Raw genomic sequence first — 14,804 nt, forward strand, 5'->3', positions numbered from 1 at the left:
CTTTATACTGTCACCAACAAGGACTCCACCAATTCCAGAATACTCCAACTATCTTAGCAAGCATAAAGTCAGTAGAGCACTCTTGCAAAGACATTTAAAGTGCACAAGAACTGCTTCACTTTTATTGAGATGTCCTAAGTAATATCCATGAGGCTCACTTGCCAGGAAGCACTGTGGTGATACAGCTCTGCCTTCACTGTTTCAGTTCATCGCTGAACTTATTCCCAAAACTAAAAGGAGAGATGCAGAAGACATGACACTGGAGGCTGTGGTGAAACCATAGAACTTCCTTGCTATCAGTGTCAACCATATGGGCTTTTCATAATTGTGCAAAAATACTATATAGAGAATAAATATATAAACATAACTTTTTATTGTAGCCAACAAAAGAGCAATGTAACTGGGACAAAAGTGAGGAATTAATCAAATGTGTAGTTGACAGTGTAAGCATGAGAACTGTGCTATAAGGCCAGAATTTCTGTGAAATAACAAATTTCTCAGAGTATCTTTTCATTCATTTTATTTCCTGGATTAAGTTATTAAGGATTGGCAAGTGTTTGGGATATTTAGAAGCCAGAAATAAACTAGAATGTATAGCAAGTTTGTCCTGACCCCCACTTTTCTCCTGCTACCCCTTGCTTCCTGGCTCACTTGCTTCTACCTCCCTGTTCCTTAAACTGCTTGTCCTCACTGGTGACCATGTCACAGTCCTTCACCGATTAAAAGCTTTTCAGGATAGTCCCTGTAGATGGTTTCTGATCTGACCATTTCTCCTGATTCCTTACTAGTCTTTAGTAAAGGTGAGTCTCAGAAGTTCTCGCTTGAAATAAGCTTTCAAGCAGCATGTGTGTATCAGCCAGGTAGTATGAGAACTGGGAGGCCTTTTAAAGAATATTTTCAATATATAAAGATTCATGTGATGGGACTCTGAAAACAAGACATTAGACAAATCAAAAATTAAGTCCAGTGGGCATAATTTTAAAACCTTTTTACTTGGCTCAGTAGAATCTGTTCAGTTTTCTTTCTCAGGAGGGAGGGCCATGAACTTCTGTTTTTCCTATTTCTTCTGGGTTCGCTATTTGTATTCTGATATAACTGCACAGAAGAAGATTGCCTCTTGAAGAGTTCAGTTACATGCGCTGTTCAAGTGATCCTGACAAGGATGAATGGTAATAAAAATTGTCCATCCTTTGAACGTGATTTGGATTACACTGCAGAAATTACATGTCAATATTGAGTAGAGCTGTATGGGGTTTATACACAAAAAATATAGGGTTATATGTGGACATGATTTTTCATTCCCCTCTTGACACCACTCACTCTACATGCCTGTTCTTTATTTATAAGCAAGAAGCATGCTGACATTTCAATGTTCCTTCAGCTCAACAGTTCAGTCACAGCAAGAAAAACAACATGTGTAACCATGAGTAGCCTGAGATTCATTTCACTTGATTTTCCAAGAATTTAATTGAAAGGTAAACCACAATGCTAATTTTACAGAGGTTTTGAAAAGTGGAGGCCAAATTTTAGGAGGAAAAAAAAATGTATTAATAACATTTATAAGATGAATAAAGAGCATGGAAAATGGCATACAAAATTATAGAAGTCATTTTAATAATAATTACTAGTAATTAGTAAAATAACTAGTAAATAGTAATTCCTGTTGTGCAACATGTTTTACTTTATCTAGTTCAGGGCTTTAATTCTATTACTAGGGCCAGAAGTCAATCTTCACTTATTTCTATGAATTTTGTCTTCATTACTGAGGGAAACAGGAATGATCACTGTGCCAGTGACGCTAGATAATGGTCCGTGGTGGAACACACAAAAATACAAAAGTACTGTTTGCCTGTGGTAGCTCCTCCCCAGAAAGTCCACTTTGGCTCCTCCCTGGAAGGTCCTGCTTTGGCTCCTCCCTGGAAAAGTCCCGACCCTTAGATACCTTTCCAGATACAGCTGGCCACTTCTTCCAATGTAGACTGGCCCCCTGTGTCAGAATGAGTGTGCATTTTAGTTAGTATAAAAGCCCGAGCCTCATGCGATGCTGAGAGGCAGAACCTCATATCACCCAGGTCAAAGTTGCCTCCATGGGGATGCCCGCTAAGGTTGAGCCGCCACCTCGCACTGTGATGATGTTTCTTGGACCTGGTTTCTGATCGTCATTACATGGTCCTTGGGGTTGCTAAGATAACCAAACTTCAGAGATATCCTTTACTGTATCTTTTGTTACCACTATATTTTCCCTGTATTAATAAACTAGTTATGATTCTTTATTGTGTTGCATTTCTCTCAACCCGGAATCCTCGAACTCCGGAACAATCACGTATACACAGACACATGTAAATGTGTCACACAAATAAAAGTCGTGTTACGGTAATTACAAGGATGAAAAAAAAGTGTATGAATTGAATTAGGCTTCAGTTAATTTCATTAAAATGCCAGGGTACTGTGATCACTAGCATATCAGGAACATCTTAACAGTGATGATTTTCCATCTCTCATGCCCCTTTTGTAGGTAATTTTTGTCATACATTAGGAAATCATGAAAATTTATGGCTGTCCCTGAAAGTTTTGGTCTGATAGTGACACAGAATGAATACAATACTTCTGCTAGTAGAAGACTAAGTATGTAAAAGTATTTCAGAGCAAATAAGATGGAGATTACATCCTGCAAATACAAGATATTTTGGTATTTTAAGTTAGCAAGAACCATTACATTCAGGCAAAAAATTCACTTCCTAGGGAAAACAGGAAGTGTAATTTAAGTGTTTTCATTCACTAAATCTGTTTTAAAACTCTCCAGAGAAAAATCAGGCCTGTAAATTTTCAGAATCCTTGAACAAATACCAAAACAAGAATCAGAATGGAAACACTCAAGCATGTCACTTTTCCAGTTGTTAACACACCAGGTGAAATGTTAGCACATGTGAACCTGTCGAGTGCTAAGCAGTAACGTTGGGTTTTTTTTTTCAACAAGACATTTTTCATCAAGAAACAAAAAGAAAAGTCCTGCTAGACTCAGAAATCTCTGGTTCAGCCAACAGTATGTCAATATTATTGGGCTTCAGTTGCTAACAGTTTGCAAGCTGAAGAATTAATAACCAGACTTAAGTTGCCACTATTCACTAATGAGGCTGCAACGTGACCTGCACGCCTAACCAGCTGAATAAAAAATAAAAAGCTCAAGGCTCACTTACAACTGTCAACCTAATGCGTTTCCTTTAGTGCTAATCCAAAGACAGATGAGCCCTAGTGCTGCAGCAGTATATCAACATTCAGCCAGTGTAAGCACCAGAGTAAAACAAGAGACAATTTACTCCAGAAATTCTCAATATATATTTTCCTTTGGCTGTGACCATTCCTAATGTCTTGCCCTGGGACTGGATGATAAACCCATATTAATCCCCTTACAAGGTTGTATGTCCTGTAATTCTGTGAGATGGGACTAAGGTTTTATCTGCATATTTTTCATTCTCCTTTTGCAAATTTTTGCATTCCATTCTCAGTCTTTAATCATTGCTTCACCAATAATAATTGTGTTCACAAGAGCTATCAACAGAAGAAAACTCCATGGTTGCTGCACAGATGCGATGCAGAGAAGAGAGTAATTCAAACCTACCTCCTTTATATGCACTCCTCCAATCTGGGCAAAGGAGGCATGTATGTAGATTTCATAGCTGAATTCTGGATCAAAACCTGTTTTAATTATGCTTTTAATTAAATCTGAACATCTCACTTGTTTTCTGTTCAGCTGGAGGAAGTCTGAAGTTGTTATCTAGGTGCAAATCTGGGGCATGACCACATCCATCGATTTTCAGAATATAAAGGCTGTGTTACAACCCTGAAGGTTTTGTGGAATAAAGTTGTCTGTGAGAGCTGCTTCAGCACTGATAGGTTGTTCCTTGCTTCAGCGCAGTGCTGAACACCCAGCTTTTGTGAAAACATCCCATAAACTGATTCTGACACTCTCTTCCTTATTTTCCAGACCATTGAACTCTTACTGATCGGGAATTGAACACTGTAGAGATCCTTTAAACAACTTCTGGCATTTAGATAGGAGTCCAGGAGTTCACAGTAGATATAGTAGATTTCTTTCTGTGAAGTAATTCCTGGATGATAAAGTTAACCTGAGATAAGCATTTAGGAGCTTTTGTCTGTAAAGATAATTTAGTTACTCAATGGGAACAACCAGAAAGAGTGTAGAAAGCACAGGTGAGTGTGTCTGGAATCCTTTTTGCCCTACTAATTCCAGGATGCTACTTCCTGCCCTGGAAACAACAAAAACATGTGTAAATTGGAGCAAAGCTTTTTCAGAGAAAGCAGGAATAGCCCACACCTCCTTCCATGTTGTAAAACCCCAGTAAATGCTACCCAGGCTTTTCTCTCATGCTTTCCACACTCCTAAAGCTTTCTGCTTAGCAGCTCCTTGAAGAATGTGGTATTTCCTTTGAGCTAATGAAATTGCAAAAAGCAGCTGTAAGATTTGAACTGAATGGGCTGTTTCTCTGTGAGGAAAGAGTGCAGTTTCTTTCTTGGGAAAGGAATAAACATTGTGAAGAATAAACAGTATAAGTAGCTGCAGTCTGAGGAAGCAGAGGTTTAGGGTAGGCTAGAGAAGTTACAACATGCATGCATCAGGGAAGAGTAGAAGAGACTGTGGTGACATACAGTGCTACAGAAAAGATGTGAGAGAAGTCTAAAAAGGTTTCAAAAATCATGCCTCATGGAAAACCTGAGTTGCTTCAGTTTTCAGCTGAGAACTGTTGTTTACAGATCTCACTCAAAAACTGGCTAGTGCAAAGCTCTGATGTAAGGTGTGAGTTTTCTGTGAGAAACTGTTCATCCAACCCAGGATTTTCCCAGCAGTACCTGCTTCATCAGTCCAGACCTCACTGGGAGCTCCAGACTTGGGCAGACACTTGGTTTTCACTTACATAACTGAAACAGAGTAAATTTGGTTACTGTTGTGACATCATGTTCTAAACTTCAACTTTGTATTTTTTAATCACATGAATCTTTTTCTTTTGAATGATGCAATCCTATGATTAGAGTTGGTGAATATGGAAATAAAAAATCTGAACCCATTGAATGTGCATATGCAAAACAATAATGAGGTAAAATAACAGGATAAGGCCTCCATTGTTGGACTATTGCTAACAAAACTAAGCATCAAAGAGCTTAGCAAGAGGTCATTGACACTAAAACCACCAGTGTTTTGTAGTAGCAATATATAAGTAACATGAAACTATTAGTAAGAGTCAGAAAAAAAGAATAGTTCTGCAGCTCAATTTTTCATCTATGTAAATAGTGTAGGTATCTCCTTGATTCCTCTGGAGTTGTCAGCTCAGAAACTACAGTTGTTTAAATAAGTTGGTATAACTGGAGTACAGGACCTCTAAAAGCCTAGCAAAATAGGTTCTTACAACCGTGAATGTTGATGTCAAGCCTCAAGCCTCTTTAAAGCCAGTATGGAGGCGCTGATGATGAGAATGCTTGTCATCATCTATTCTTCTATTGACACTTGGTGATTAGAGTGCAAGTTGTGTAAAATTGAAAGAGACAGGACTGATGCTATCATGTAGGACTATTTTTATTTTTCCCTTAATTGCTCCTGAGGTATGCAGGCCCTCCCTTCTGAACAGATAAATTGAAAAATGAATGTCTGGGAAACAGTGCTATATCTTGCATCACGTTTGGCTGTTTGGCTTAAAATAAGCAGGTACCATCCAAAATTTGTCAAGGGTCCTAGCCAAGAACTCAATCAAAGCTCTCAAACTGTTATTCCATTCTTCAGCTTTTATAAAAAAAAAAAAAAATGTTTTAAGAAGCTGTGTGTTGTTGTATGTATGACTGAAAAATAATGTCTGTAAGTGATCAAAATATTTGTTTTTAAAGTTGGAAACTCACAGTAGTCTTTTTAATAGTCTATTTTGAAAAACTTTCACATTAGTAAAGTGTTCTTCTATTAGAAACACATATTAAAGTAGCATGTTACAACCTCATTAAACTTTTCAGCACTGAATCACAAAATAGTAATTATTATAAAAATATGTAATTGCAGAATTATCCTACTGATGAATATTAACATACCTTTGTGAACACTTCAGGTAAATGTGAACTGTGTCAGTGTTCAGCATAAGAAAAACATGACGAAATGCCTGAATGCTCACAGGTGGTACCATGGGTTAAAAAAACTCTAACCAAACCAACCAACCAAACCAGAAAAAAACCCAGGAGACTGCAAATCTTTGTATTGAACTGTGAAGATTATCCACCTATATGTCATATATATTTCCAGTGAAAGGCAGTTGATGTGCATTTCATGGCAGAAGAACAAAAGGAAGAATCAGAGCTACTCCTATCTGTAACCAATTTCAGTACTGTGAGAAACTTCTAAATGTACTGCAACAGACAAATTCATGACCCCGCTTCACCTTTTAAAGATTCTTTAGGACTGTGTTTGCTGTCTTCTGTGAGTTTTTCCTTTGTCAGCTTTTTACACTGAAGTACAAACTGCAGCAGAAACGCTTGACTCTCATCCAGGGGCTGGCATTGTATGTTCCTAGGTATTAGATTCATGTGTGTCTAATATGATAATACTTCTTAAACCATGCTGTTGCCAGCTCACTTAGCACAACATGAACACTGTCTGCTGTTAATTCTCTGGTTATAGAGTAAAGGTGAATACTTCAGGAGTCAAACTACGAATCAATTTAGACTTGACAGCCTCTCTTTCTAAGAAGCGTTTACCTCTGAACCAGCTCTGCTCCTTTCCATATTTCCGCACAGTTTTTCTATTTCTTTTCCTTATTTTCTTTAATCATGAAGGCTGAGAATATTTATTAACCTGTGAGTGATAATACTAACTATAGAGAAAAATACTAGTAGGAGATGTTTGTTAACACGGCAGGAGAGAAAAGGGTGCTTTTAATCACCAAAAGTGGGAACACAGAAAAAGTAACCAAAATTATTTGATATTATTATTGGGTTTTATTATTGGTATTTGTTAATATTAAAAATTAACAACTGTAAGAATCTCCCCTGAAAAGGCGTTCCCCACTCGTCTGCCAATTTTTGGTCTTTTGAAGTTATTGGATTTGCTGCTTTCAGGCAGACATCCTTCTCATTTCTTGAGAGCAGTCTCAAAATCCCCAGTTTTGCTTAAGGTAATTTCCCAGTGTTTCAATAAGGAGGTCTTTATTCAATGAAATCAATAATCCTCTAATCATCTTCACTCATCATAAAGCTATCTGCCGTTAGACTGTCATCATGCTGATACGCTGGAATACACAAGCGGTTGCAACAGTGCAAGAAGGACCTGCACTTAGCTGGAGACATTTGAGGAAGCCTGCAGGCTCCTGATACGTCATTCTCCAGCTACACTAAAACCCATTGGACCAGCAGAACACAAATGGAGATCAGATTATCAGATCTTGGCCCTCAGCAATGTCAGCTTCCTATGCTGGCTATATTGCCAACGTCATTCATCTGTTGAACGAGACCCATGTTATTTTTACTCAGAACAAAAATAATGTTGTCATGTCCAAAGGCTACATTTTCCCTTTTGAAAACACTCTTTTTCATCCTTTGCATTTTAAAAAAATCCTTTGTCCGCATTCTTTTGTGGTCTGAGGCTCCTGTATCTCAGCCAAACACTGATACATTCATTGCAGGCTTCAGCCGCTTTGCAGAACCTGAATAGACATTGAGACTACACGGGCGATTTCAATTAAGCAGTTCTATAGAGCTGGTATTTTTTGTTGAAAAACAGTGTCTTTTTGCAGGGCCAAACAAAGTGGCAAATCCAGGGATGCAAGTCAGAACAAAATACTTAAAAAATAATAACTGCCAAGGTGACTAATTGTAAGCATTCAGCAGAGAGTTCAAAGACCCATTTACCCAATTGTTTCTTTCTTTTACTCTACCACTGTGAAAGTCCAAGTATATACAGTACAGAAAATATGATAAAGTAGGATTTGAGTGAGCAATTTCCAGATTTTAACAACCAAATTGCAGACTTTCTGAGATATAAGGTTTGTTTTCTTGGAGAAGTGTAGCTATGAAAATATACAAAAGTCTTTTTATTCCTACGCACAGTATGCAGCAGAGATTCTCACTAAAGTACAAGAATGCAATTATTTTACCCTGCTTGTAAGACACAAATACATTGTAGTTCATGAAGGGCTTTAAAGCAGCATATGCCACATGCTGATGTGTTCCTCTTAACTACCTGAGACTACAGCAAGTGCTCTGCTGCTTTTTTGTCTTTTTTATAAAACTTTTGCAGCTTGCTCCTGTGTGCACTTTTTCTTCCCCTTCTACTTCTGTTTTATAATTTCTATCAGTTTATTCACTAAAAAGGAATAGAGGAGATTCATTCCTTGACTCTCTGGAGAGAATTTCCCACATGGCTTTAATTCCTGCTGCACTTCAAATTGCTGGGTCCAATCCATCCCTCCCTCCTCTTTGTTTCCTTCTTCCCCTGGGCCCAGCAAACCAGCAGAAGTCTTTTCGTGTGTGTGTTCCAATCTGAGCCAAATTATCACAAATTACACTGTCTGGCCTATGCTATTATTAGACCAGCCAGCAACTGTGGCTCTTTTGATTCTTTCACCAGCTGGTTTTGTTGCTTGTCTCAAGACCCAAAAGCACAGCACTCTCCTCCCTCTAGAAACTGCTTACCCAGATAAAGGGCTGTGTCAGGATCTGTTCCAAGACTGCTGAAGTAGATCTGCCGTTGCTGCTCAGGAGCATTCTGACAGAGTCCCATCCATCTAGCTCCTGCAGACTTGTGAAAGCCTACCTCCTTCCTAGGTACCTCCATTATTTACACACCTTTATCAGGTATCAAGCCTGATAAAGAAATGTATTGTTGTATTTGATAGGAAACCCTAAAGCTGTTTATCACTTGAAAATACCAACATAAACTACAAGTGAGTCACAGCTCAGTCAGTGTATAGATGAGTGCATCTGGCAAGTACTCACTAGAAGAGAATTACTTGTAAGAAATGGAGCTCTAGACATTCACCCTCTATCCTTTAGAGTTACATATTAGCAGATTTTGCAACTGGGAGAAGTGAAGAGTATGTGAATATACTGTCTTGCACATTCCTGTATATTACCCTACATACGCTTGTTCTGCAGGCATTTAAACCCTAAAAACCACCTCTGAGCTTGAATGCTTGTGGCATTTGTATACAGGCAACATAAATACACCTACAGAAAACATACCCTGAAGAATTCAAGCTACTGGTAAGCAAATTCCTTTTGGAGGTAGTGCTCATTATTGAATGTTTTTTGCAAAAAAATGTTTCAGAAATATGAATCAAGTATCTCATGCAGTGCTGCCTTGCACTTGAATTCCATTTAAATGCTGGGAATTTTTACTTGTTTCCAGTAGTACTGAAAAACACTTTACAGTACTGTTTACTGTAGTACGTCGGTTATTGCTACCTGAATCTTGTATCCACATACAGATTTTATCTTAGTTTAATCTCTTCCTCTTTCCTTTCTCAGTTTGATCTCTTCCTTTCTTGAAACCTGTCTTCAATCAGTTCCATGCATTTCTTGAATGGCTCCTCTAGCTCTAAAACTCTGTCCCTGTCCCAGCTGCATTTCCTACTGGCAGAGCTCAGTATATTGCCAGAGACTTCATCACTTGATATATTCATTACTAAGTATGACTTTCCCTGTGAACACTGAAGAACTCTTGATGATTGTCAACATTAAATACTTATGATCCTTCTATACTGTATTATTTGATATTTTGGGGAATGTTTTCTTACCCATAGCTGGAACTACTCTGTTTGACATGTTTTTCTTAGGCCTAGGATCTCTCCAAAAGTATTTTTCAGTTTTATATGCTTGGATACCTTGCTGTATTAATTTCAGCAACAAAAGAAGGTTTAATTCAATTTTCTGGGCTCTTTGAATTTGTGTTATATTCTATGGTATATTTTTGGTTTTTCCTTCCTTTGTAATTTTACATGATAGCAAGCTTCCTTTCCTTCCCCCCACCCAGCAGTAGTGAAACACATAGTATAAAAAAAGGAGATATTCTGAAGTGGGAAATGGACGGTCCTTGTTGCTCTTTGTGGTTAGTGGAGTTTAGGAACTGAACACAGGTGCTGTATTTTGGCTCTACAGGGAAGAACCAGAACACAACACATATTGTTTGTTTTACAAGGAGGTTCTCTTTTGTCTCTCACACATGCACATACCAGTGACTTCCCTCTCTTTTGCTATTCTTCCTCATACTTTCCGCATTGGAGATACCTTTATGTGTTTCTCAGTACAGGTGAGGCTTTGTGACACAGCCATGGAGCTTATCTGTGGCAGCACTGCTTCACTGAGGAACTTTGTATACAGCTTAGATCATATACAGAGAATGCTGATCTTGCATTGAAGTTTGTGAGGTGAAATCTTTGGCTGCCATGCAATGCACCCATCTGAAGCATGACGCTTCTGAAAATGCATACCTGCTGTACATCCAGTTTTTTGCCTGGCCTTATGTCCTTTTATACTATAAAGTCTTATGTACTTCAAAGTGGAACTATTATACCACTTGAACACTAAACCTTCCAGTGGAAAAAACATCTGTTAAGGATCAATTATTGTAAAGTAAAGCACATTGACAAGCACGTTTCACAACATGTGAAACATTAAGAAATGCATAGGCAATCATTTGTATGATATATTTTCAGTTTTGTGATCACATACTTTTATTTTCAACCTGCACAATCTGCTTTATTCACTATACAGACCAGAGGGTGCTTAGTGAGTCAGCACAGATATCGCTCAACATAAGGATTACTCAATGTTTTGTTGTATCTTTCTGGTCTAATTTGTGGCCACATACTGATTTACTGCACCTTATTCACTTGCTTCAAAATTGCCTCTGAATTTAACTTCCTTATATGCTTTTTTTAGTGGTGCCGAATATAAAGTCATCTGTAAAAGCATTTAGGACTTGGTTTTACAGTAACTGTACGATTTGAAGAAGCAATATAACTTCAATTTTAGGTATGACCAATTGAGGCCCAGAAAATAAATAGATGAAGGTTAAAACTAGAACTACACCTGACTTCTAACTGTCCACCTTGAAACGTGGCCAGATTTTTCCTATCGCTTCTGTGCTGGAAGTGTGTACCTCAACCGTTTCAAGTGTGTCCGTAAGATTACTTCTCCTTAAGTGGTTTAAACCACCCTAACCAACCCCAAGCCAAGAAATACATCCTCCTGGCCGCGAAGCGTTGCCGGCCGCCGTTTGAACGCCTGCCTTCATCAGCCTATGGGCCACCCAGTGCCCGGCTCGTCAGGGCCGGGCTGCGGCCACCCCCTTCCCCTCGCCCCTAGGGGAGGAACATCTCCTGTCCCCTCGCCTCAACCCCGTGTTACCCCTTAGCACAGGGTGCTCGGGTTCAAACGCTCCCCAGCTAGCATCGGCCATGACAAACCCTCCCGAAGCCCAGCCCGGCCCGGCCTCCGGGGCTGCCTCGAGGTGCCCGCCGCGGCGGAGCGCTGCCCGGCGGCGGCCGCCAGGTACCTCCCCCCGCCACCGCCTCCTCCGCCCCCTTTTGTGGCGGTGCCGGGCGGCCGCCGGGTTTCCTGCTGACGCTGGAGAGCCGCGGATGGGCAGGAAAGGCTGCCCCCGCCGCCTCTGCTCCAGCCCGCTGGCTCCTGCCTCGGCCCCCGCTCGCTACGCCGGTAGAAGCGCGGAGCGGGCCGCGCTGAAAGCCCGCCAGGAGAAGCGGGCGGAGAGGGCGCAGGTGCGGGGCAGGCCCGGGCGGCAGTGCTGAGGGGAACGGACATGGCAGCCCCCGCTTCTTGAATGCTGTCAGCCGCCCCCCTGCCGCCGATGGCTGAAGCCTGGAGGCTGGAGGAGGACGAGGAGGAGCTGCGGGAGCTCGGCCGGAGGCACCGGAGGGTCGCCCTGAGCTCGGCGGCAGGTGAGGGGCGGGGGGCGCGGCGGGCCGTGGCGTCTCTTGTTTTGGGCCAGCCCTGGCCCGGTCGCCGGCTCTGAGACCCTGCAAGGGACTGGGTGGTGTTGGAGGTGCCGCCCCAGTGTGTGCCGACCCGGGCGGCTTCACCCGCGGTCACCTCAGCTCAGGTGCAGCCGAGCTATGGGCCGGTGTGGTCCGTACCCCGCGGGCTCTCCTCCCGGAAAGTCAGCCCTAGAGCCCCTGCCTTCTCTGAGCTGATGCTGACACGGACGTGCGCTGACCACCAGAGATAAATCCAGATGCTTAAGATGCCACTTAAGGAAATAAAATACCGATTTTTCTTGGGAGTACCAAGAGGAGGAACGTCTAGATGTCAAAGTTGACCACATGTAACCATCTTCATGTAGATATAGACAGCAGGCCTTGCAAACAGAAGACAAGAATCCGTGTACGTGAAAAGGCATGGAGATAGAAGCTTGGGAGCAAGTAATGTCTTTATAGAGAGACTAGAAGGTCACAACAAGCATTTATTTGAAATGCTGAAATCCAGTGGACCCTGGCAGCAGTTGATAGTATATAATTCAGATATCATTGTTAACCGAGGGGCAGCACATGTATCACCTTCCTGTAGTCACTCGGGTGTGAATGTAAGCATTTCTTTTTCTGTCAGCAAAAAATTCCCCCCAGAATAAATCGTTTTCATAAGGGCCATTTCCAGTGAAAATGTCAGCCACACCGTGTATTTAAAGTTGAATTCCAAATATTCCAATTTTGTCTAATTCTGATACAACCTTAATGATATAGCCGCTGATACAATTCATGAGTATTCCTTTGTAGATGACAAAACCACAGCAATTTCAGGGACTCGGGGGGACAACTCGGGACAGGCAGGCTCTGTGGCTTCCAGTGACCCTGCACATGGCACTGGATAGCTGGGCAGGTGCAGGATTAGCAGGAGCCTGTTGAGACCATTGTGGCTTGGCATGTGTGCAGGGTTTTGCCTTCTCTAGGTGAAAGGGTGCAAAAAAACAAGTGTTGGTTCCTGAATGGTTTCCTCAATAGCTGAATGTTCACGCTGCTAGTCACAATGTCTGGGTTTTAAAGGTACTTCTTCTGGAGATTTTTATTAGCGGAAAACATGCAATTGGTTCTGCTGCTTTTATATATATATGTATATATAAACTTTGCTGCATTCTTGTAGAGCAAACCTTGTTCTCATGGTTTGTCTTTAGCACAATGCTATTATCAGTAATAAAGGACCTGTGTCCTTTTTTTTAAACTTTTATTATTACTTTTTTAAAACTTTTATTATTACCTTTTATTATTACCTTATTATTATTACCTTTTATTATTACCTGTGTTCTTTTTTTTAAACTTTTATTATTACCTTGTCCTGACAATCCCTCTTTGAAATGGGCCAGGCACTGTTTACATTAGTAGCGTAAAGTATGTGTGAATGAATGGCATTCTGCTTTAGCTGTCTCGCCTTCTTTCCATCTGTTCGCAAGACTCTACAGTCGAAAACAGAATCTTCATGCCACATGAAGATTCCCAGCAGAGCTTTCTTAAGGCAACTGTGAAGAGTATCACCCAAAGTGGATGAGTTTGCTGTTCTTCCCATATTTGAAAATTCTCTTACGCCTTTATTTATAAGCCTATTGAAAATAAGTGGGGTTGGTATTTTTTGTTTTTGCATGTAATATGCAGTTACACTACCAAAATGGTAATGTAAAATAGGTGTTAAATAAGCCTGCTGGATATTTTTGCAGGGTCTAAAAAATGTTGTAGTTGCATCTTTGCAGACAGTCAATTTAAGCATTTCAGTCTGTTAAACTAATTGTGAACATGAGCAATTTAAATTTCCTGTATGTGCAGCTTATGCACGCAAGTGCATAAGGGCAGTTGTTCACCTTTGTCCTGCACATATAAGGCGTGTATACAAAGTAGTAGTTGAAAGGTGAAAGTTCACAAATGCTTCTGTCTTACTAAACACTCAGACATGTAATTAGCGATATTTTATTGGAGGACTAGAACACAGGAAACTATGGAACAAAGAAGTAGTATTTTCCCTCGAAGCTAGTCACAGTTGTGCTACGCCACATACTGTAGGATGAAGCCAGCTAAACTAATCTAACAGCTTTTTGCTGCTGGAGGTGTGATCTCTTCTGTGGATGTTCACTTCTGTTCTTTTCCGTGTGTCAGCTCCGCTGCTTGCCCGACCTGCTGGTGAGTGGAGTTGCCAAAGTTGTGGTTTGGTGGCAGCCTGGGCTGATCTACCCAGTAGCTGCTGAGGGCTCGCTTGGAGCCCTTGTGCTCACTGGAACCTGCACCAACCTGTTCTGGTGCATTGGCTGAGCTGAGAACCATTTTTCTTGTCCTCTTCAGTGGATGGGAGTCTGCTGATTCAGCTGTCTGGAATGGTTTTGTAGGGGTTGTGATGAATGTTGAAGCTGGCACAAGGGAAAGAGTAGGAACATGCAGCCGGAGGGAGGTAAGAGACTATGCCAGTGAGGAGTTAGTTTGGCTTAGGTTGCTGCGAAACTGCAGCCTGCAAGCTGTTAGAGATCTGCTCATGTAGGTGTTTTTGTTTGGTTGTTTGGGAGGTTGGTTGGTTGGTCATTTTTTGTTTGTTTCTGGATTGGGTGCATTTTTGCTGGTTTAATGAGCTGAAGAGGCTTGTTTAAGCACTAGACAAGTGGTAGAGCTGATGTTAAAGCAGGAAATGGAAACTTGGAGACATGAGCAGATGAGATTGGCAGGACCATCCTTGTCCATGAGGCAGTTGTAGATAGCTCAGGTGACTTGTCTGATTGTTTGCTTTTGCCCCACTGCATGTCATGACGATGGAAATGTTTTTCTGAA

At 40.9% G+C, this 14,804-nt stretch overlaps 1 protein-coding gene and 1 long non-coding RNA gene across 4 annotated transcripts in view; both read left to right on the top strand.

Moving 5' to 3' along the window:
- Positions 1 to 864: 864 nt before the first annotated feature.
- Positions 865 to 11,073, top strand: LOC134173489 (uncharacterized). Its single transcript, XR_009968279.1, has 2 exons — positions 865 to 1,475; positions 10,298 to 11,073. It is a non-coding gene; the product is annotated as an uncharacterized LOC134173489 (long non-coding RNA).
- Positions 11,074 to 11,501: 428 nt separating this feature from the next.
- The window catches only part of SH3D19 (SH3 domain containing 19), an 84,719-nt gene continuing 81,416 nt past the window's right edge, over positions 11,502 to 14,804 (top strand). The window contains exon 1 of one of the 3 annotated variants that reach the window (XR_009968280.1): positions 11,502 to 11,948. Coding sequence is in view for 1 of the 3 variants with exons in the window: in XM_062637540.1 (XP_062493524.1) it covers positions 11,831 to 11,948 (118 nt within the window). In the remaining 2 variants the exon portion in view is untranslated. The remainder of the gene's footprint in view (positions 11,949 to 14,804) is intronic. The other 2 variants (XM_062637540.1, XM_062637541.1) reach the window with 2 other exon arrangements.

The sequence above is a fragment of the Pezoporus occidentalis genome, unplaced genomic scaffold (assembly GCF_034315485.1).
Source record: "Pezoporus occidentalis ecotype Australia unplaced genomic scaffold, CSIRO_AGI_Poc_V1 ctg53, whole genome shotgun sequence".
Taxonomy (NCBI): domain Eukaryota; kingdom Metazoa; phylum Chordata; class Aves; order Psittaciformes; family Psittacidae; genus Pezoporus; species Pezoporus occidentalis.